The sequence below is a fragment of the Aethina tumida genome, chromosome 3 (genome assembly GCF_024364675.1).
Source record: "Aethina tumida isolate Nest 87 chromosome 3, icAetTumi1.1, whole genome shotgun sequence".
Lineage (NCBI taxonomy): Eukaryota > Metazoa > Arthropoda > Insecta > Coleoptera > Nitidulidae > Aethina > Aethina tumida.
The window spans coordinates 18,971,096-18,993,242 of NC_065437.1; the positions used below are offsets into that span (position 1 = coordinate 18,971,096).

Genomic DNA, 22,147 nt, shown 5'->3' on the forward strand with positions numbered 1-22,147 from the left:
TTATTGCATATTTTAACACAAATGTTATTTAAACTCAAAGGAAATGTTCCAAAAATTACCTAAAAGAAGTTTTTGAAACTCACTGTAGGAATCCATGAGATATTTCAAAGATTTTAACATTTTGTATTTATTTTATTATATAATATAGTAGTTGTAAGAAACAACGAACTGTAATGTTACATACGAATTCGATTTCCTCGAAAACCGCAACAGGTAGTGATTGTTTACATTATCATAACAAATAAATATTAATTGTACTATTATTGCCGAAAAAGACCAAACTTTTCATTCCACACACGGTTTTCTTTGGGGTAAGATGATAATTGCTAAATATTTGTGTTATAGTATGACTGATCAACTTTAGATTGCTTCTTAATATTTGTTTTCGCAAGTAGAAATCGCAGAACACTTGGAAGTTCCATGAAAATACTCAAGAACTTAGATATTTAATTACTTTATTTTGAAAATCAGTAATATAAATTTTATTATTCACATATATATAAATTTATCTAATATTATATTTACAAATACTTATTTTTTTATTTTATGTATAATTTTATTTAATACTTATTATTGTTTGTTTATTTTTGAAAAATATTTTTGTATTTCTGTTTAATACAATAAATATTTGTCATATATGTATTATGCGAATTATTTAAGTAAATAAATTTCGATATTATATCTTATAATAAGAACATTTCATACACCACACAAAATAGAACATTTTTTGATAAAAATATAGTTTTTGAGACATCTGAGATTAAAGCCATATTTAAGGGCGGACATCACGTTTTTATGATTTCTCAGACACAAAAGTACATTGGTGAAATGTTTCAAAATTTTAAAAATGTATCAGAAACATTACGGATGTATAAACTGGTTTACAGGGTGAAAAATATTTTTCGGTTAATTTTATGTGAGTTTTAATACATATTTTATGTTCGTATACAAATACTCGTACTTGTTAAACTATTCTACAATTTGCATAATTAATATTTCTTTGAAAATATTTCAGTATATTCCTATATACTAATGTAATTATTATAATTTAATATTATTTATTTTCTATTAAAATCATGAATATTATTAGATACATTCTAAAATATCTAAAATATTCCAAACAACAACAAAACCATAAAGTCCTACATTTTCATATTAACATTATATTCCTAAAAATTAAATCTATAAAAAGAAAAATAAACAGTTCGGTATAAAAATATTTGTATTACTAATAAACTAAAATAAATAAATACACAAAGGTTTAGAGATCTAAATCAAACCAAAGCAATACGCATGGTTCTTTGGCTTTGGTCCCGAAAGAATACTAACGCTCATTGTTAATATGAGTGTCGAACGAAACCCAACATATTTTCAGAAAACTTAATAATAGTTTCCAACATAAAACGGATTTCCCATATTTGTGATCATCCCCACTTCGCCACCAGATATTTTATTTGTTGTCTTCGCTTGATCATATTTGCGAATTCTCTGAAATATATAAAATTATATAAAAAACTATATATACGTTTTTAATTAATTTATTTGTACGTTAGTAACAAATGAATTTATTTTAAGTGCACTTAGAATGCTTGTTTAAAGTTTTCAAATAAACGTAGATGTTAAGAAGTTTTTTAATTTAGTTTCAAAAATATTAAATTGATGCTCACACCTTTTGCTTTCGCCGTTTACATGTACAGTTGCGTTTTCCCCTGGGTTTTTGATGGTATTTGTTAGCATTTGATGTTCGATGAGGTTCTTTGATGTCACCCGATGTACGATGAGTATGTTTTTCCTGTGATGAATGATTCAAATGAGGTATTTGACGACTACTAATTGATGTATTGTTTGAATGGCTAACCTGTACGTAATCATTAGGTTCAGATTTATCAATTTGTTGTGGTATTATATTTTTTTGTTTATTTTTATTTTTTAATTTTATATCATCCAACATCCTTTTGATACCTTCGCTGAAATATCAGATAATAATTTTATGATTTGTATCTAGATTATTTAAAACTTACTTATCAATTGATGCACAATATCTTGTTAAATATTCGAAAGAACATCCTTCTCTTTTTTTGCAACAATCGTTTGCAATTTGTCTTTTTCTTCTTGAGGCTATAACAAAAAAAATATATTAAAATAAAAATATGTTAGTAATTTTATTATGTTAATTGTTAACTTGAAAATTCAAATTAAAAACTACAATACTTGTTAAAACAAGAAAATGTACACAATTCACATAATATGTATTAATTATTTTTAAAAATGAAGGTAGTAATTCCGCATGGTGTTATACTTACGAGCAGAATTGTGTACTGAACATATATTGTGCACAGTTTTCGTTAAACGATCCCCACATAATATTTGGTTTCTAATAAATAGTTCACGTGAATCAGGATCCATATTCACTCCAATTGCAGAATTATCACTGTTTGTGTTAATGGGGTTGGCACTGATCACAGATAAGTTTAACACAATTACATAAATTTGGAGGCATTTTAAGACCACTATCATTTTACCTGAAATATACGTTCAGCATTAGCCGGTTGAAATTGGAATCGCACTCAAATTTCAGTACAACGTTTATATCCCTTTGAAGTTATCGTTGCTAATGGTATCATATTACATGTGCAGCAGTGTCAGCCAGAGATTAATAGTATTTTCACACTTTTAAAAGACCATTTTCGACTTATAATGAAAGTCATAATTGAAAAACATGGTATGGTACATTAACATCTTTTATATCCCCTATTTATAAATATTAGTGGAATATAAATTAAATATATTCTGATTAATTATTGCGCATTTTTAAAACATTTGTTAGACAAAAAGGCATTTTGATAAAGTTAAAAGTGTTATTAAGAAATAACATATTCAAAATGTCTATCATATCCTTCAAGCTCCTTAACAACCAACAAAAAAAACGAGTTTTAAGTGACTGTATAATAAAGTATAGTTTCAGGAACTCAATTACATGTGATACTTCTCAGAAATAATTATATTCTTAACTTGGACCTTGAAGATCTGTCTTTTTTGAGACTCGATTTATAACAAAAGGAAAATATGAGAATTTAAAATGTTATTAAGTAAATATAAAGATTTATTGCAACGTCGGTTCTTACGTGGAATTTAAATATCTGAAATCATGATTCACATTAAAAAGAAATTAGAGAATTACCAATCCCAACAAACAAAATAAATGTTCGCGTTTAGCGACAGACAGACGACTTTATTGAATACGACATATTTTTTGAGTTTTTAAAAATTTTAACTTAAATACTTAAATTTTGCTAGATGTAGATGGACATCAAAACCCACACCACCCCGCATATTTTATTAAGATGGTAGAGACTTGATTATAAACTAAGTGTGTTGAATATTAAATTTAAAAAAGTTCAGAAACCACTCGTTGTTAAAGTACCGAGTTCCTTGATGATGCTCATAAATATATAAATAACAAGTATGATAACAAAGAATAAATATAAATTTGAGCTCTACATAATTCTGGTGAATTTATTTGCAAAAAGATATATTTTATGCCACATTTATTTACAGCGTTTGATTACAATTAACAATCTTATAACTCGTGCCGGCTGATGACTGTTAATTGAATAATAATGTTGATAAGAAACCAATTAAATTATTTAACTCGCTAACTCGTGAAAAAATATTTAACCTTTATCATATCATAAAATATATTATTAGTATCCACTTTCCCATGCAAAACATTTTATGTTTTATTAATGTGGGCATAAACAATCTAAACTGATTAAATCACTAAAATTACCTATGTAGGAGTAACTGAATGATGCATAGTTGTCAAATGAGAGTATTTATTGAGTTTAAATTGGGACTCTCGTGATCTAAATAGACAGCATTGTACGAAGTAAATTGTTTAATTGAAAGGTAACTAAGTAATTGTTACTTTTTTAAAAAATAAAAAACATGATATTTAATAAACGACAAAGCATAAAGTAAGAATTTTTTAAATAATTTATTTGTTTCTTTATATGAGCAGAAGGTACTTTGTTGCGGTATCACAGTAAATATGTATGAAGGTAAATAAATAAAAGTTGATGGCCAACGAAGATTTACGTACCATCACAATAAAGTTTATTGCCTCTGGATACTATAAATAATTCGTAAACAAAGTTAAACAAAAAATATAGTAATTCCAATCGTGTAAATACTCAAAGATAAATACTAAACTAATAAAATGATTTAATGAGGCTGAATTTGCAATTTTATTTACAGATTATGTATTATAATTATATTGCATAGCAACTGTATGATAAAAAGGACATAACTCCTAATGCCTTCAGTCCGGGTCTATAAATAAAAGAATTAGATAATTCCGTTAAATGTATACCTTATCAAGACACATGTGTATTTTTACAGATGGAGTTTTGACGGTCATAGTTATGTCATAAATGTTTTTTAAAAGTAACAAGAAAAAAATGAAAATTAATTACATTTTAATTTTAGAATTTTAACAATAAATTGTGATGCTTTTACAAAGTGTGATTTTATCGGGAACATTTTAAATTTATTATTTTTTTTTACATATTTCCATTTACATAGTAAGACAATACTAGAATTATTGTTTAATAAGTTACTTATTTTCTTAATAAATCACTTTCCAACCAAGTCACCTCAAATTGAATTCGAAATATTTTAGTGTAATCCTTATGTTCTACTAAATATATAACTCAGCTATATATTTAAGGAAATAATATTTCTACATAAAATGGGTTTCAAAAATGAATTAGAATACTCTTTATATTCCAATAAATAGAGACAAAAATATAACTTAATTTTTGTAATAATTTAAGATTAATTATTTAAGGTGGTTAATTAAATTGTAAAAATATTATGGACTGTATTAAAATTTATAGTATTTTTTTCTGGTATTTTCATGTTGTGACATTGATAAAATAATTTTTGTACAGCAATTAATTTCACAATAAATTCAATTAACGCAAATTAACATTTTGAGTTGTTGGATGACTCGTGTTTACGTTTTTGGAAGACTCAATTTTGGCAGAATATAATAAACATATTTTTATGATAAGATGGAACGAATTTAAAAATAACCAAAATGAAAGATGTCATAGTACACATGTTGTATGAAAGAACGAACAGATTTATAATATTAAAATTGAGAAACAATAAAATATTTTACCTTTTTTAATAATTATGGCTAACTATTATCACAATAAAATCCATAAAAACTACCACTTAGAATTAATGTCTACTTAAAAATAACACAGCCCTAAAACTACACACAGCCAGCCTCCGGCACATGCAGATCGCTTGTGACAGTAACAATATGAGTCTTCATGATTTTGCAGAGTTGTATATTTTCTTTGCCGAGACGCTAGTCTATATTTGCTCAATTATGATCGCTTTCAGGAACACAAAATTTCACAAACATGTTTTTATATTTACAATTTTCTTATTGTATTAAGGGTCATAATTATTTAACGATAGTTAGTTTAATTCGACAATTAATTTAATTTTTTATAACGTTCTTTTAAATTTAAAAGAGTAAGTAAATGTAATATTTTAAAATTTAATTTAATTCTATGAAATATATATATATATATATATATATATATATATATATATATACATGGCATTGTATTTTACAACATGTATGCATGATCAAACTTGATTAGATATAATTGAGGATGAGGATTAAGGAGGACTATCATCAAACAATTAATTTGGAGTAATAGTCATAGTAATAATATAAACATAAGAATTGTAACTTATCTTCAGTGTTACGTGAACTTTATTAGAAATATTTAATAATAAAAAGTTTAATAATAATGTAATAAAAGCCTGTTCCCAAAAGTAATATGTGGGTATGTATTTCTTTAAATGAAAAAAGTTATTTACTTTGAAAGCTAGAAAGTAATACAAATCAAGTAAATAAATTAACGACTCTGTTTGCATAAACAAAAATATGAATCTATTAATAGTGTAACCAGAAACAACGTTTAAGTAATTTAATTTGATTTAAATATATTTCAATAATAAGGTCAAAGTTGCGTTCAAATACTCATTGTACAATAGTAAACAAATAAAATCACATTGTTTACCTCTTGTTACTAACCTTATCTACTAATTAACGACTATTAAATAACATTTGTTGTGCTGTCTGACAATTCTGAACTATAAGTAGTCCAGGAACTGTTTAAAGCTTAGGCATGGTAAACTTTAAATCAGATGAAGTTTATATGATTTTTTTAAGGAAAATTAATAAAAACAAAAAGCTGGAGCAAATACTAGAAAGAAAAAAAAAATGGATTTATGTAGGCAGAAAAATTCTGCTGTTTCTATTATGATGACTTGTTAGCTATTAATAATAACTACTAGTACAACTTTGATCAATGTAATTTTTGCAACACATGTTTTAGCCTTAAGCTGAAGTTAATTCATTCAACATTTTTAATAAATGGGTTCTTTGTACCGCTATAACGCTTAGCTGTCACGTGCTACGATACGATAACATACTCATTAAAAAGGACAATATTCAATTGACTATATCGCTGATCTAGAAATTTTATATCCCACACGCCGATTGTTGTCATGTAAAAAGGTTGATTTCAAACTTTTTAATATTATCGGTTTCGTTATGTTAATATTAACGTAAAAGCTGAGAAAGCTGTATTTTATTTATCGAACATTTTTGTTTTGACTATTCCTTTCGTGGAGACACAAATCTACTAATAGACATATTATTATTATTGATACAGATAAGTTTTGTACTGTATTATTTGGGTTTTTATTAATTTGATTCTGGACTTCTCTTTAGACTATCTAATCAATAGATCAGTGCCAATCAGTAATATATATATTTGAATCCATGTTAGTTCAAATTAAATCATTTAGACAAATAGTTTTTACTAATACACATTGTTTAAAATGTGGCATTTTCGTAATATAAATTTAGAAATTTAATTTAATTATGATAATGTTAGTAATTCAGACAACTCAGTAACTCAATATTCATGAAAATTTAACGAGAATGTCAAACCTATGAAGTAATCGACTAGAAAATTGACGGATTAAAATATAAACATATTTATGTATCATGAGAACAAAAACTAAATTTTGTTTAATATTCATGTAACATACTTGCATATCCATATGGACACAAACCGTGCAATCAGTGATTGATAAATTTGAATAATATAATTGAAATTTAAATTCTCTCATAGAAGTCCTGTAAGAAATATATTACAAACCTGAAAATTTTTCATATTACTTATAAATAAAATATTATTTGTTGCTTTGTATAATATTAGTATTTTATTTTTAGCAGTTTAGATTAAATTAAATTTAATTTTAAATAACCTAGATACATAATCATCTTAATTATAATCAATATTTCATAAAAATATTTACCTTTTAGAAATAAATTTACGAAAATAATTGAAAATATACAATATGTTAATTTATATAGTAAATATTAAAACTGAACAAAAATAAAGAGACTCATTTTTCATGACTGATAAATACACAAGCTCGTCTCTACAATCTGGAACAGCCAAGTGGCGTAAATTCATTATTTTAATTATTAAGCATATTTTAAAAAGTCTAGAAAACAGAGTATTAAACGGCATCCTACAACGAATAAATTTCATCTCCACATTCAATCTCTTCTAATATTTTGTAACTCTCACAATTTTATATGGTAACATACAAATAAAGACCATACATTTTATATTTTAAAATGTTTTTGATTTCACGGGGACCTTGTCCTTTTTTTTCAAAAACTATCATAGTTAGTAAGTTCTAAACCTTAAAAATAATCAATATTTCCATAAATTACTTCTTTATATTTGTGACTTACTTTAACATATGACGATATATTACGAATTCGGAATCTTTCTTTCTCTGAATACTAATAAATTTTTATTATTCATGTGTCTCAGTATGGGGAAATAAATATAGTATATCAAGTTTTACATCTAATAAAGAAAGATGTTCAGGAAATATTTTCCTAATTAATTATTCCTCCTTTAATTAAATTGAAAATAAAATTTATATCGATATATTTCATCATTACCACATCCAGTTTACAACGGTTCAACTAAAAATTGTAAAGAAAGAATGATTAAGAATTAAAGAACCTTGTATTAATTCATATTTATGCCGTGAATGTTTAAATGCAAAAACTTTTCTTTATCGGTTGACTTTAAAGGTCCTTTGTGTTGTGAGTTTTAATGGAATTTCAAAATATATTAAGTAAGTCACGGGAAATAACGAATGAGGGTGGTGACGAAGGCAAAGTTAGGGGGATTTAGGACTTGAAAATCAAATGGAAATTGAATCATTGAACATCATATTTGTTAAAAAATGAAATGAGTTTTTCCAAAATTCATAATATTTGTTTATGGAATTTAACAACAATTTAGGAAAAAGGTATGCTTTTACAATAAATACAAACTAGCACACTACTTACACTAGTGGCCGTGATTACAATTCAAATGTCAAAAAACAATCCAATTTTATGGTCATCTAATATTAAAGCCAAAGTGAAGGAAATAGGATGTGCTGAAATTAGTTCAGATGGTTACTGGATGGAGGTTCGTTTTACTTCAGACCTGCAAAAAACTGGACCACAGAACAGTTGGGTCAAAAAGTTTATAACAACGAATTCAAATTTAATGATCGTTTTGCTTATGTAAAACACAAAACTACACAAAAAATTAATTATATCTACAGTAAAACATAGTGGGCATTCAATTATGCTATGGGAAGCTTCAATTCTTTTAGCATAAGCCCCTTGAGACTAATTTATATGCAGGGATATATTAAACAACATTTTTGAAGAAATGGTGCTCTTAATAAATACTAAATGTGTTTCGACATGATCCGAAACACAAATCTAAAATTGTAACGGATTAGTTAAAAAACTAAAGCATCATTGATTTTTCTTTGTTTTGCACGTCCCAATTTCCAGACATCAATCGTATAGAAAACATGTAAACAAAATTACGTTTATAACCAAATTCGACATGAAAAATAACGAACTCATCACAGCAAGTCAAGAAGCTTGAAGGAATATAGATGGTCGGAATATGGTGCAGTCCATGCCTCGGAGATGGGCTAAAATATAAAACAAAAAGGATATTATGTCAATGTTAATAACACAAATTTAATCATTAAAAAAAATTCCTCTGTCCTCTTCAGAATATATTTTCGATATAAAATATAATAATTGATCACCATTTCACACACCCAACTCGAAGTAATTTTGCTGAAGCTGTTTATTTATAATTACAATTTATTTATTTAGTGATTTTCAACTACTGATCATTATAATGGAGTTTCCCCTCTAATATTAAAAGTGTTCGTAGACAATGATGAATCACAATATAGTTTATTGCAATAACAACTAGAGAATTTAAGAACAGCCAAACTTTTTGTACAAAAATAGCCCGCACAAACGCAAGCGCGCGCTTTAATTCATATCGCACTAACCTATTTCCCGTACGAAGGGTAAAACATTTAGTTGAATGCTACCGGGAAAGTTAGTCGGTTTATTGACGGAAGTTGGGTCGAACATTACGACAGAAATTTAATGGCATGTTATGTGCGTTAATTAAACTTGAATTACATATATGAACTTGCAGTTTGTTAGACCTTTTGTATAAACACTTGAATAAGTGAATACTTTAATCCGGGTACGAAATTAGTTTTTATTATAACAGGCACGCGATAAAGGATTTGAACAGGTGCGTTTGTTCCCGTTTATTTCACAACAGTTATAATTTTTATTTAACGACTTTGATTGATGTATTCTCCTTTACGCATTAATTGTTTTTTAGGCTATCGTTATGAGTTGTTGGCTTTGCATGATTTATTCAAAGATTGGCGTTGAGTCTTCAATATTTTTATGTGAATGATTGATTATCAAAAATGATAATAATGATGATATTTAAATTTAAGGGTAGCATAAAAATATGAAGCTAATCAAATTTGTATAAAATAAAAATTTATTATAAAAAAATGAATATTGTGCATGTGATGTCAATACAAATAAACGTGCTAACTATATCAGAATTGAGGATTAATTCAATGTAAAGTGTTCGAGGTTACCAACATTACAACGCATGAGAACAATCAAAAACTCATCTATCTATTGTTTAGCTGTGTATAATACAGCACCAAGCTTTTAACCTACTTGATATGTAAATTATATTAACGGAAAAAAATGTACATTTGTTTTGATTAAGTCACGATTATTCACAAACATACACTTTATTACATTCAGCAAGACAAAGACATAAACTGAAAGCATTGCGTCTTAACTTTAATACGCCATCAAGGATTTAGTAAGTAAATCCTAATTCTGTCCTAGATTTGGCAGGATGAAGGATTTAAGCATTCCTGCCACGTAGTCCCTAAGTGACTTTTATTAACGCCTCACCTGCTGTAAATATTAGGAGGAAGCTTATTTATAGTACATATTTTAATAGGTGAAAATAGTATAATTGCATATAAACAGAAAACAACAAAAACACTTAAAATTGCAATTTCAAATATTTAACATAATATAAAAGTAACAAATAGTCTTAATATAATTTAAAAATTTTATTGCACCTCATGAAAAAAGGAATTTTAATTTATTTTTTAAAACAATATATTATTTTCCAGCTTGTTGTTTTAGTATACCAATTATTATATTGTAATGTTAATTTAACATTTCATTTAAAGTAAGTTAAAACACATATATTGATGTAGTAATTGTCTTTTGCGGATTGATTGAAATTTCATGGTAATCGTAAAAAATATAGCCCTATAAATGTGGACAAAATTTCAATTTTATGTTTCGTAAAATTTTATTCCCTTTATTGTTCTTGTTTCATTGTAATACTTCGTATGTTTTTATTATAACTTCGTGTTTGCATTCAATTAAAATGTACTCGGTGAATTGGATTTAATTGTCATTTTGTTTTAGATATTTTGGTAACATTTCAAAAAGGAATGGTGGCTCATAGAATTTTCGGAAATTCTTGTGCATCAAGTCATAAAAAAGGAAAAACAGGTAAAACAAATTTTAATGTTTTTGCAAATAAATATTTTTATGCTGTTATTAGAAAAAGGAAAAGTGTTTTGTCTTATCAATACTGCATATATTACACAATTATAATTCCTCTAATTAGGAGAACAGAAATATTTACAGTGATGGTCACTATATTTTAGCCATAACTCTTTTGTTTAATGTGAACTGCTAAAATAATATTTATTTACTATTGAAAATAATATATTCCTGTTATATAAAATGTTAAGTATATTTTTTTTCAATTGAGCTGAACATAAATATAATAGTTTTAATTTTGCAAATGATTTTTAATTATTAAACCTGTTATTTAATTTAACATTAACTTATTTGTATATAATCCGTTTTGTTTTATAATTTTGGTCTATCTCCGTGGCACAGACAATTTTATGCATATGTGACAAGTCCATATTCCTTCAAGCTTTTTGAAATGCAGTGACGGGTTCATTTAAATTTGTAAAATTTTTATGCCGCATCTGGTTATTAACGTGATCTCTTATGTTTTCTAGAGGATTGATGTCGGAAGCTTGGGACGGACTATATAAAACATGCTTTGTAATTTTAAGTAATCCGTCACAATTTTGGATTTGTGTTTGCAATCGTTTTCATGTTGAAACACATTTATTGACACCATTTCTTCAAAATAAGGAAGCAAATTGTTCTTTAATACATAGCATAATACATAATAATCAACTTCTTACAATCCTTCAACTAATTTCAATTTCAGTTCCATTCCCTGCAGATTGGCTTTAATTTCAGTAGACGGTAAAATTTAATTGTTTTTTGACATTCGAATTTTCCAGTTATCGATTTCCTGTGAAGTTTTTTTAACTCAAATTTTTTCAAGTACGAGACCGATTTAAATTTACAGAGCACAATTGAGAACCACGAAATAAAAAGTTATAATAATTTTGACCACGGAAAAGTAAAACGTGTGCAACTTTTTAAAGAATAAAATTAGATTGAACTGTTGCATAGTAGGCATAAAAATAACAAAAATAAAAAACTAAAACAATTCATAGCACATTTTTAATATACCTTACTGTAAGTTACTGTAATTATAGTCACTGTATATGTACTCCGTTTGAGAAGAATGACGATTTATCATATTTAATGATATATAATTATTATTCGATTCAAAATTCTATATAATATAATTTGTAATAAAAATTAAGCTAATTAGCAGTGAAATACCATTTTCCTTATTATTATGTATTTTTACAAATGACTTTCTTATCAATTTATGAAATATTATGACACGTAATTATGTACCTAATGGTTAGTAGTAAAAAATCACTAACTTTAAAAACAGTAAGAATACCATTTAAAAAATACTACCGATGTAATCACAGTTTATGCATATTGATTTAACATACGAACATAAATCAAAGTACATCATTAGATAAAAAGAGATTTTGATTTCCCTAGGTATGTCAACATCAAAGTGATAAATGATATTTAGTGGGTTCAAAATACATGCTTAAAGAAAAAAAATCATCGTCACTGAGAAAATGTTTCGATAAATAAAATAAATAAAATTGCTTTCTTTTGAGTGAAAATCTAACTCTCATAAATCGGTACATAGTATATTTTGCTCTTTTATTTAGGCACGTGTCATTGGTTCAAATCGTTTTAGGTCCATTATAACCCCCATAATGTGTTGTCGTTTTATTCGACCTAGAAATATCCAAAACAGATTCCCATCACCGCGACCGTTTAACTTTTACTGCGTTTTTATTGACAAGTTGTCAAACTAATTGCACACTTACTATGAAAAATCGTTAAATATGTACGTATATGTGGATTTTCACAAGAAGGACTAAATACGTCCTCCAATTTCTATAGTTTTATTCATTTTGAAATTGTGTTTTAATTTACGTCAATTAACTTAGATTGCTTATCTTGTTTTTTCTCTTAATTAATGCTGCTGTCTATAGTAATTTACATAAGCAAACCCGTTCAATTTCATTAAACGTTGAGTTCTCCACTAAATTTATTACGATCTTTTATTCCTAAAATTCTCTTTTCATGAATGTCATACGTACCTGTTAGATAAGTGGCATATCACTTCAGAGTACAAAAGAATCTTTTGTATTTTGAGGTGATGTAAAAACCTGTAAAGAACCACTGTTGTGCCCAAAATTAATTTTTAATAAATAAAAATGGTATTTAATTAATGTAAAAATATTGACATAATACTTAAACTTTAGTAATTGCAGTGAACATGATATGATTCTTTCATAATCAATAAAATAAATAATTTGTTTTAAACATATTCGAATTTATGTATTTAATTGAATTGTATATTCGATGGCGAACTTATTTAGAATATATCAAAATGTGGAGGTAACACTGAAATAAATGCATTATATTTAAAGAATAATAATAATTAATATTTGATTTAGTTGATATTTATTTTAACATAATTTGCAAATTTGTTACATAATTTATTATAAATTCTATCGATTAAATGTTGTCCCATCTAATAAGAAATAAACATTTAAGGAATTACTTGGTGAGACTATTTGTCAAATTGTTAATATTGTTTTAATTATAAAATAAGTGAAATAAAAATAAAATAAATAAAATCTACACAATGTCTATGTTCCACAATGAAAAATTTTAAATTTAATATGGATAAAAAAGACATTAAATTCTTGTTAAAAATAATTTTTTAACATTAGAATATAATTATTCCCAAAAAGTAATAGTGTTTCTGTTAAATAGTATAATTAATTTGTTGAAATAATTGAACTCTACACTTACATTATCTTTGGTATTAATTATTTACTAATATTATAATTAGTATTTGATTTAGTCTAACATAACCAGTGGTAATTTCCCACTAAAACACACAACTTCCCAGTGATTCCTGGCAATGAAATTTCCATCAAAAATATTGATTTATGTTCAGCTCACTCCTGGCTGTTGCATTACAACGTTGATTACATATATAAATATTTTAATATGATAAAACATTATGAAGATTATGTTTAAAGATCTACTTGTAATAAATTTGGTGTTTTGAATTACGAGTAATGTGAATAGTTCTTAAAATGAAAATTAATTTACGCCATCGTTTATATTTAAATCAGGACCGAATGTATTAGTAAGAAGCACTATAAATTTATTAGTTACTAATTAATACAGTAGTTGAATACCCGGTAACTTATTGATATTCTTTGAAATGTGAGAAATTTAATTATGTATTTAAAACTTTTGAAATTCAATATTGCCAAGTGGGTATTTTTCTTATTGTTATTGCCGTTTATTTCAGCGAGTCAGTTGTTGAAAATTCAATCGGTTGCTGCTTTTTATATTTTTATTCTCAGAACGAAATATTTTGTATCAAAACAATCAAGTAATATAATACAATTAGATTTGTTATATAAGAATAAACAAAAAAGCATTATAAGAAAATAAATTACAATTTATACAATATTAAAATATTATATTTGAATTACTTATACATATTATATTTTTACTTTATCAATATTTATTACATTTATGACATTACTGTTTATATAATTATTATAAATTAACTCTAAATTAAATTATAATGCATTTTTATTAAAAATTAAATCTATAGTATTTATAGTGAAACATTAATTTCTTTTATAAACTAATAAAATTAGTCATAGTAAAAATAATTTAAATTCTAAATTTTTAATGATCTTTTATTCACAATAACCCCCTATTTTGTGATAATTTAATTTTCTTCCTTAATATGAAACGTACATAAAATGATGATGTACATTCTCCAAGTAAAATACTAAAATTAAATTTGTTTTTAAAGGAAGAGTAAAGGAGAGCCACTTAATAAAATTAAAGACAATTCACATGGAATACTAAAATGATACAATTCAATTTAGTAAATTTTAACTTTCGTATATTTGACTTTATTTACATGAAGAGAATTCTTTAGTAAATTATCCTGTAAGAAATTGATACTCAAAAAGTTTTTCTGTGAGTTTTCACACACACTGCATAGGTATAAACTTTATATACACATTACAAACTTGTGACAAAGTAACGAGTTCAGTAAGCTAAACTATATTTAAAAGTTTTTAGAAAAGAACGGTGTATAGATATATATTTCTACATGTTTTATGAAGACTACATGCACAGAACATGTACGTGAGGCATCTAATGAGAAACACCACATTTGTGTTATCAAAATATCAAATATATCTTGACTTGTTAAATGATATGTTACATTTTCATGGTGTAGTGTGCAAATTAATTTCGTCTCTTTTTTGTTTGAAATGTCAACATGGCTTTTAAAAGTGTTCATAAACATTCGTCGGAAGGATGTATCCGACACCTGTTTTATATTTCGTGTTTCTCATATACGTAGTTCAGTTAATTACATTTTCATTATTATTTTAACGTATAAAGCTAGTCATCCCTAAATTAAATTTTACCTATTGTTAAAAAGTGACGTATATTAATTCATACTGAGCTTTTGATGTTTGTTGTTGCTTTTAGAGGAATAAAAGTATATAAACAAATATGAACTCTGATTTAAAACAATTTTAGTATCATTGGGGGGTTTAAATGGTAAATGGCAATGACAAAATTAACTGATTATGGAAAACAAAAAAGGATGTCAGTGTTCCTAAAATTTTTCAAGAAAGACATAGAAATGATAGAACAATTAAGAAAGCGAAAGAAACGAGAACAAGAAACAAACAAATAACACAACAAGAAAAGGTCAACAATAAATAATTAAGGGTATTAAGAAGACTAGAATGACATCAGTAAGGCCATAATTGTATAGGATGATAATATAGCAATCCCTCAATATTTGCTACTGGTCCTTCGTTTTTTATGATTGTCTGTGGAAGATGTTAGAAATAGCTTCGTTAAAAATTAGAAAATTCCATATTCTATATAGGTACTTTTTTAATAAGAGGTGAGTTGTATAATTTTCAAATCCTCAAATAAGGAAAAGGTATAATCCTAACTAGGTGCCGTTAAATATAAGCAAGGTAAATATATAAATAAACAAATCACATTACATTAAACATCATTACATGAATTAATTATTATTAATGAAAATAAACGAAAATAATTTGGAATATCAATTTATTAATTGAGTGATGTTGCCATAAGAAATATTAACTTGATATATTCGTCTATCCAAAAAAGCCATATTCTTGTGTGGATAAAATAAAATTAATTAATTATGTATACAATTTTATAAACATTTTTATATTACAGATGAGGAAACAATGAACGCAACCTCTCCAAAATCCTCATTGGCGAAACTGGGACTGTATCCCCGCCAAAAATCGTTAAAAGTTATGGTTCTTGGCCAAAGTGGAATTGGAAAGACTGGTAAGAGTGTGATTTAAATTTATTTGAATTTTGTTAGTGTTAATAAATGATTATTATACCTTGATAATTTTTTATGTATTTTCGTCGAAGTTACCATCTCATCAATCATTGTTCCGAAATAACACTTTTGATTATATTACATGCTATTCGTACAATTTCATTAGTGATCACATTCATCCATCAAAATATAATTTTAGAATGGTTAATGTATAAATAATCATAAATCTAAATTTATAGCCTAGCATACAATTCTTTTTAAAATATTTAACAGCAAAAAAAATCACAAACATAATTATTTGCAAGCACGTAGTGCAAGCATAAAATAAGTGAATTTCGTGATTTAAGTAATTTATTCAACATGATTCACACAAAATGAAAATTATAAACGCCCACAGCAATTCGTTCACTCGCCAAAATGTGTTTATTTTATTAGAAATTGCACAGATCGGTCGCTTTATAAATCAATATTTAATGTCAAAAGTTTTTGATTAAAATTGAACTGGAGTACCGGACGTTGCGGAAAGCAGTCCAACTTGACCCTTTGAAGGTTAACATGTGTTTACGGTTATCCTGTCGCTATTAAAAGAACTGGACACATGTCACGCGTGGAGAGCATTTATTGGGAAACTTGCTGTTTACTTTTAACTTTCGTATTTTCACCCTCATTTTGTTTACTTATTTGCATCGTAAATTCATCTGATACGAAGTTCCGAAACTAATGTAAATACCGGAGCTTTTGATTAAAAAAGGAAAGTTAAACGTTCTAGTGTCCTCGTATAAAAACAAACTTGAACGTGATGATTTTCTAAACAAATTAATTTCAAATTATTACGATCAGTGACGCCATATGTAAATGCGCCAGTTTAGTTAAGATTACTTCCATTAATGTCACAAGCCTCTTCATTGTCAAATTATGCATAATCAGATCCTTGTTTATTAAACAGTTTCTTAGTGCAATATAGAATGAATTATTAAGTGCTTCGTCCATGTCTGCGTTAAATTGATTGTCCTATATTTCTCTTTGTAAAGGCACCTCCAATCTAACGAACAAAGACGATGCTGTTTATTAAATAGCGGTTCTGCAATAGCACGACTGGCACTGTCAGAAAATTCGTGAAATTCATGTCAGGGATATTTATATTGAATGGGTTTTAGCAATGGTAGTGCGATTCACAACGAGAAGATACATCGGAGAATACGATCCAACTCTGGAAAGAATTTACACTTACGCAACGGTTATTGATAAAGAATTAGTTTCCTTTGAAATATTGGATACCGCCGGACAAACCGGAGTAAGTAAATTAGTTTTTTTATACTTTTGAGGTACATATTAATTCATACTTATTAATTTATAGCATGTATACATATTAATTTGTACTTTACCTCTAAAAATAACGGACACAAACAGCTAAATGTATATGAGATAATAATCATATGTAAACATGTACACAAGAGTGGTAATTATTTTTACGACTCAGGCCTCTAAAGTGAAACTTATAATAAAAATGTTTTGTATAACACTAACAGTTGTCATCATGCTATTTGCCCACGCAGTGACGGAGAAATTAGAACACGTAGACATAATTTAGTATTCATCTCATTTTTGATGTTTTTAAAGGATTATTCTTTCGTTCATTTCGAATTCCGTTACTATGAAGACGGTGCTTAAAAGATTCAGTACTTCTTTTTGTGGGAATTGCTAATCGGATGAACCGGGACATTGTCTGGAATTGTTGAAGATTGTTGTCTGAACATGGTCGTGAACGGCATATGGTGTGTGGTTTGTGTAACTTCATTTGTTACCTTAACTTTGGAGCCTTCAAAATCCAGTATTAAAACAGGATAATGATCAATTTCACATTACGGGAATTATTTTAGAGTGCTTTTAACATTCTGATGTAAATTTGTTGTTTCGGCCAACAAGATCTTCGGATTTCTAGGTTTCGAAATACAATTTCTCCTTAACAAACGCTGGGGACCTTCAGCGTCAAATGGAGGGACAGCTCGGGGCGAAATATACCAAGTCAGATTAATACCAAATTTTAGTGTTTGGATTATCATGTAGGTTACAATGGAGTATTATCAGTTTAAAGAAATAAAACACATCAATGTATTCAATATTTTTGTTTAAATTTTTATTCATTCACAGTTCTATACACAAAGTGTATACCAAAAATCAGTGACTAACTGACCACTGGATCTGTATGTGACTACAGTCCCTGTACAATTTTAATTAGTTGATTAATTTATTTTTATTTTTATAGTCATCTTATCTAGTTAGTTATCAGGAAATTAGTATAATTTCCAATAAAAGTTACCACGACCACATCGAAATTGAGGTTGTATAAATTGTCTAATATAAATTATAATTTAGGAATATGTTTATTGAAAATTACCGTTATCATCTAAGGTGATATGTTACTATCCTGGCGCATCCACCAAAATATTACATTTATTTTTATTTTAATTTTAATTTAATTACTTTTTATTTGTTTATTTTTTAATTAGTTAATTACTGGTTTTCAGTTCTTAACAATTGTAACTGTTTTTACATAAAGAATAGAATATATATTTTCTTAACATATTTATTTGCAATGTTCATAGAATATACTATTATCGTAGTATCTTTTTTTCATATACATCCTATGCTATGATAAACAAACGTTGTACATTATGATACATATATAAATAATGTAATGTTTATTTTGAAATCAGATAACTCTAATTTTCTATAATTTATAAATATTTAAGATTTTTCTTATTAGTCAGCAATAACATTCTTAAGAAAACCTGATATCCGGTAATGTTAATAATGACGTATCAATAAAGTACTTTGTGTACTTCCAATTCATATAAAAACTGTTTACAGGAAAACGAATATCTCGGATTAGAAGCCAACATACGTTGGGCGGAGGCTTTTATACTTATGTATTCGGTAACGGATAAATGCTCCTTTGACGAATGCTATCGACTGAAATTTCTGATAAACTACAACAAAAGGCGGAGAAAACTTGGCGGTAGTAGCAAGGATAACGTTTGTGATGTACCTGTCGTTCTGGTCGGAAATAAAATTGACCAAGTGGAAGACAGAATGGTTTCGTTGGAGGAAGGTCAGCGGAGAAGCAAAGAAATTGGCTGTGTGTGTTTTCACGAAATTTCAGTTAGGGAAAGCATTGAACAGGTAATCAATATTCTTATTAGTTATGTCAACAGAATTTTCTATTATGCAAATATACTAATTTATCCAATATAAATCTATAAAAGCTTAACGACATATTCGACTGGTTTTAATGCGCTACTCGAGAGTTCGTTATAAATATATTTTATAATGATTTTACATATCGCTGAGTATATTGAATTGTACTGTGTAATTCGATGAAATATTTTTGAGTTATTTTCTCATGCATATAGAGAATTTAAATTAACATTGAATCTGATTATTTTGTTGGTCTGTTAATCATTATTTTTTTTAATAATATTAAAAACTGAAGTAGTCAGTAATCAATAACATAACACTACAATTTATTTCAGTAAGTTGCTGATACAACAGTTTCTCCTTTTTGATGGATGATGTATTAAGTTTAATCATGATTAGAGACGAAATCCATGTTTCTTGAAAGAACTGTGTTCCAATATCGGGTTGCACACACAAGCCACAAAATTAATGATCAAGAAAATATTAGCTTTAATTATTTTCTCATATGAGCTTAGTTTTAATTGAATAAGAAGTTGCATCTTAATCTTAATTTATATTAATGCGAAATCAATATTTTTCTATACTTAATTAATTGCAATCAAATTTAATATTATATAAAACATTTTTTTGTAAATTGAATTATTATTATTAATAATATAAGTAAAATTTAATGCAGTATATTTAATTATTTTATTTATTTACCACATATTGTATATGTATCTTAAATAAATAATTATTTAAAAGTTATTTCGACAATCTTTTTTTTATTAATGCTCTATTCTACATTTATTGATTTTAATATAGGTCTTAGCCGTTTTCCGTGACGTATGCAGATTCTGGAGAGTCCACAGCAAGAACCCGATAAAATTGCGCCGCTCTGGAAGTGAAAGGGAGCAGATATCGCCGGAAACATCTCGTCTATTTTCCGCCATATCGCCCAGTAATTTGATTCCACATTCAATTCGCCCGTCAAACAGCACGGGCAAACGATGCACGGAAGTCGAAGCAGAAGACGACGGTGAAGGTAAAGAAGGGTGCGCCTCCAGTCCTAATGAACCAGTTCCCTTTAGAGGTAGGGCTTCAACTGACGGCCATCTTCAGCAACGGCCTTGGAGGTGGAGGTATCCTCCTCCCTCGTCGACGTCCACAGAACAAGTTTTCCCGTCTTCGAGGATCGAACGCAGAATGAGCATATCTATGCGCGGAAACAAGGCTAGCTATTAATTATTGAATATTATTACGTTCTACGAATTTCTGTGAAATATATGATGTATTGTCGTAAACAGCTTCAAACTCAATTTATTAGAAGGGCTCCAATATTCTAATTAAATAACTTAAACTACATTTCAAAATCAAACCGAGTAACAAAATCGTCGGCAAATTAAGTTTTCTCTTAACTTTAGTTTAATTCCCGTTTTTGATTGAGTTATATAATTGTTCTCGTAGTAACGCCGCGATCTCTTTAATAAGTTTGTGTCACTGGAGATTTACTCCGTACTTATTATGGTTTTGCTGTCTTCAACAATGACGGTGTTTAAATACAAGCGCACATGTTTTGATGACAATTAAAGAAAAGAAAATTCATTTTCACGCCGTTCAAGAAATTTATTTTTTAATTACAATTTAATCTGTCTGGAACTTGTTTAGTAAAGGAATATTTCGCCCAAGAATTAAAAGATCTGCGAATGAAATGGAAATAAAGAGTGTTTGTTCATATTTAATTACATTTTCACTAACTAAATATACTATAAAAAATTTTGTTAATTTATTAATATAATTATTAAAAATGTAAATTCATAAATTTACTATATGTGATTAATTTATTATTTGTGATATACAGGGTTATTTATCCACTAGATGTTAGCTTTAGAGTGTAGCAAAAGATGTTATACGTCCCTATATTCTTTTTCTAACTCGCGAGTGAATTATCGAGAAAAAAGATGATTAACTTTTATTAAATCCTATTCAGTTAAAATTTTAATCAAGATTCCAATTTTGTAAGGATAATGGATTGGATAATATGAAAAAAAATATATACATATTTACTTCGGAGTTGAAGAAACAGAATATTATGGATAGATACAAATGTAATATTTTAACACAAAATTTATTGCAAATGGGGAAAAATGCGTTTTTATATTAAATGTGTAAGCTGATAATCAATGTGACCAAATAAAGTACATAATTACAAAGCGTTTTATAAAAATTTACTGTAGATGAGACGTCTATATCTTAAAAAAGGTAAAAATTGCTAATTTTTGAATATTATATAAAAGTTTGTGTATTGTGTAAATTACCTAAATAATGTTTAATGTTTATCCAATCGTAATAATAATAATTGAAAGTAATTTAACATTGATTGTTGATTAGTTTATATTTTTTTATTTATCAATATTATACTATAGTAAATAAAAATATTATCCTTAACCCCAAATTAAGTGATCACGGAAACAAGAATCTTAAGATAATGCTGTTTAAATGTGAAAATAATGTTGTGTTTAGAGGCCTACTTGGAAACATTCCATTCAAAT

The 22,147-nt window shown here is 27.0% G+C and overlaps 2 protein-coding genes across 5 annotated transcripts; one reads left to right on the plus strand and one right to left on the minus strand.

Annotated features, from left to right (window-relative positions):
• Window positions 1-1,204: 1,204 nt before the first annotated feature.
• On the minus strand, window positions 1,205-5,316 carry LOC126264943 (uncharacterized). 3 transcript variants are annotated; one of them, XM_049964735.1, is made up of 6 exons: window positions 5,186-5,316; window positions 2,304-2,522; window positions 2,022-2,118; window positions 1,859-1,967; window positions 1,670-1,792; window positions 1,205-1,488 (listed from the first exon to the last, which is right to left on the minus strand). In XM_049964735.1, exons 2-6 carry the CDS (start codon window positions 2,515-2,517, stop codon window positions 1,381-1,383), a joined length of 651 nt encoding a protein of 216 aa, XP_049820692.1. In that variant the 5' UTR covers window positions 2,518-2,522; window positions 5,186-5,316; the 3' UTR covers window positions 1,205-1,380. The 3 variants fall into 3 exon arrangements, with proteins under 3 accessions (XP_049820692.1, XP_049820693.1, XP_049820691.1); XM_049964736.1 differs by lacking the exon at window positions 1,670-1,792; XM_049964734.1 differs by having other exon boundaries at window positions 1,670-1,967.
• A 4,251-nt stretch (window positions 5,317-9,567) lies between these two features.
• LOC109593856 (ras-related and estrogen-regulated growth inhibitor-like) lies at window positions 9,568-21,856 on the plus strand. Of its 2 annotated transcripts, XM_049964927.1 has the most exons (7): window positions 9,568-9,752; window positions 10,979-11,065; window positions 16,304-16,420; window positions 17,576-17,712; window positions 19,290-19,601; window positions 20,421-20,634; window positions 20,687-21,856. In XM_049964927.1, exons 2-7 carry the CDS (start codon window positions 11,005-11,007, stop codon window positions 20,803-20,805), a joined length of 960 nt encoding a protein of 319 aa, XP_049820884.1. In that variant the 5' UTR covers window positions 9,568-9,752; window positions 10,979-11,004; the 3' UTR covers window positions 20,806-21,856. The 2 variants fall into 2 exon arrangements, with proteins under 2 accessions (XP_049820884.1, XP_049820883.1); XM_049964926.1 differs by having other exon boundaries at window positions 20,421-21,856.
• The last annotated feature ends 291 nt before the right edge of the window (window positions 21,857-22,147 follow it).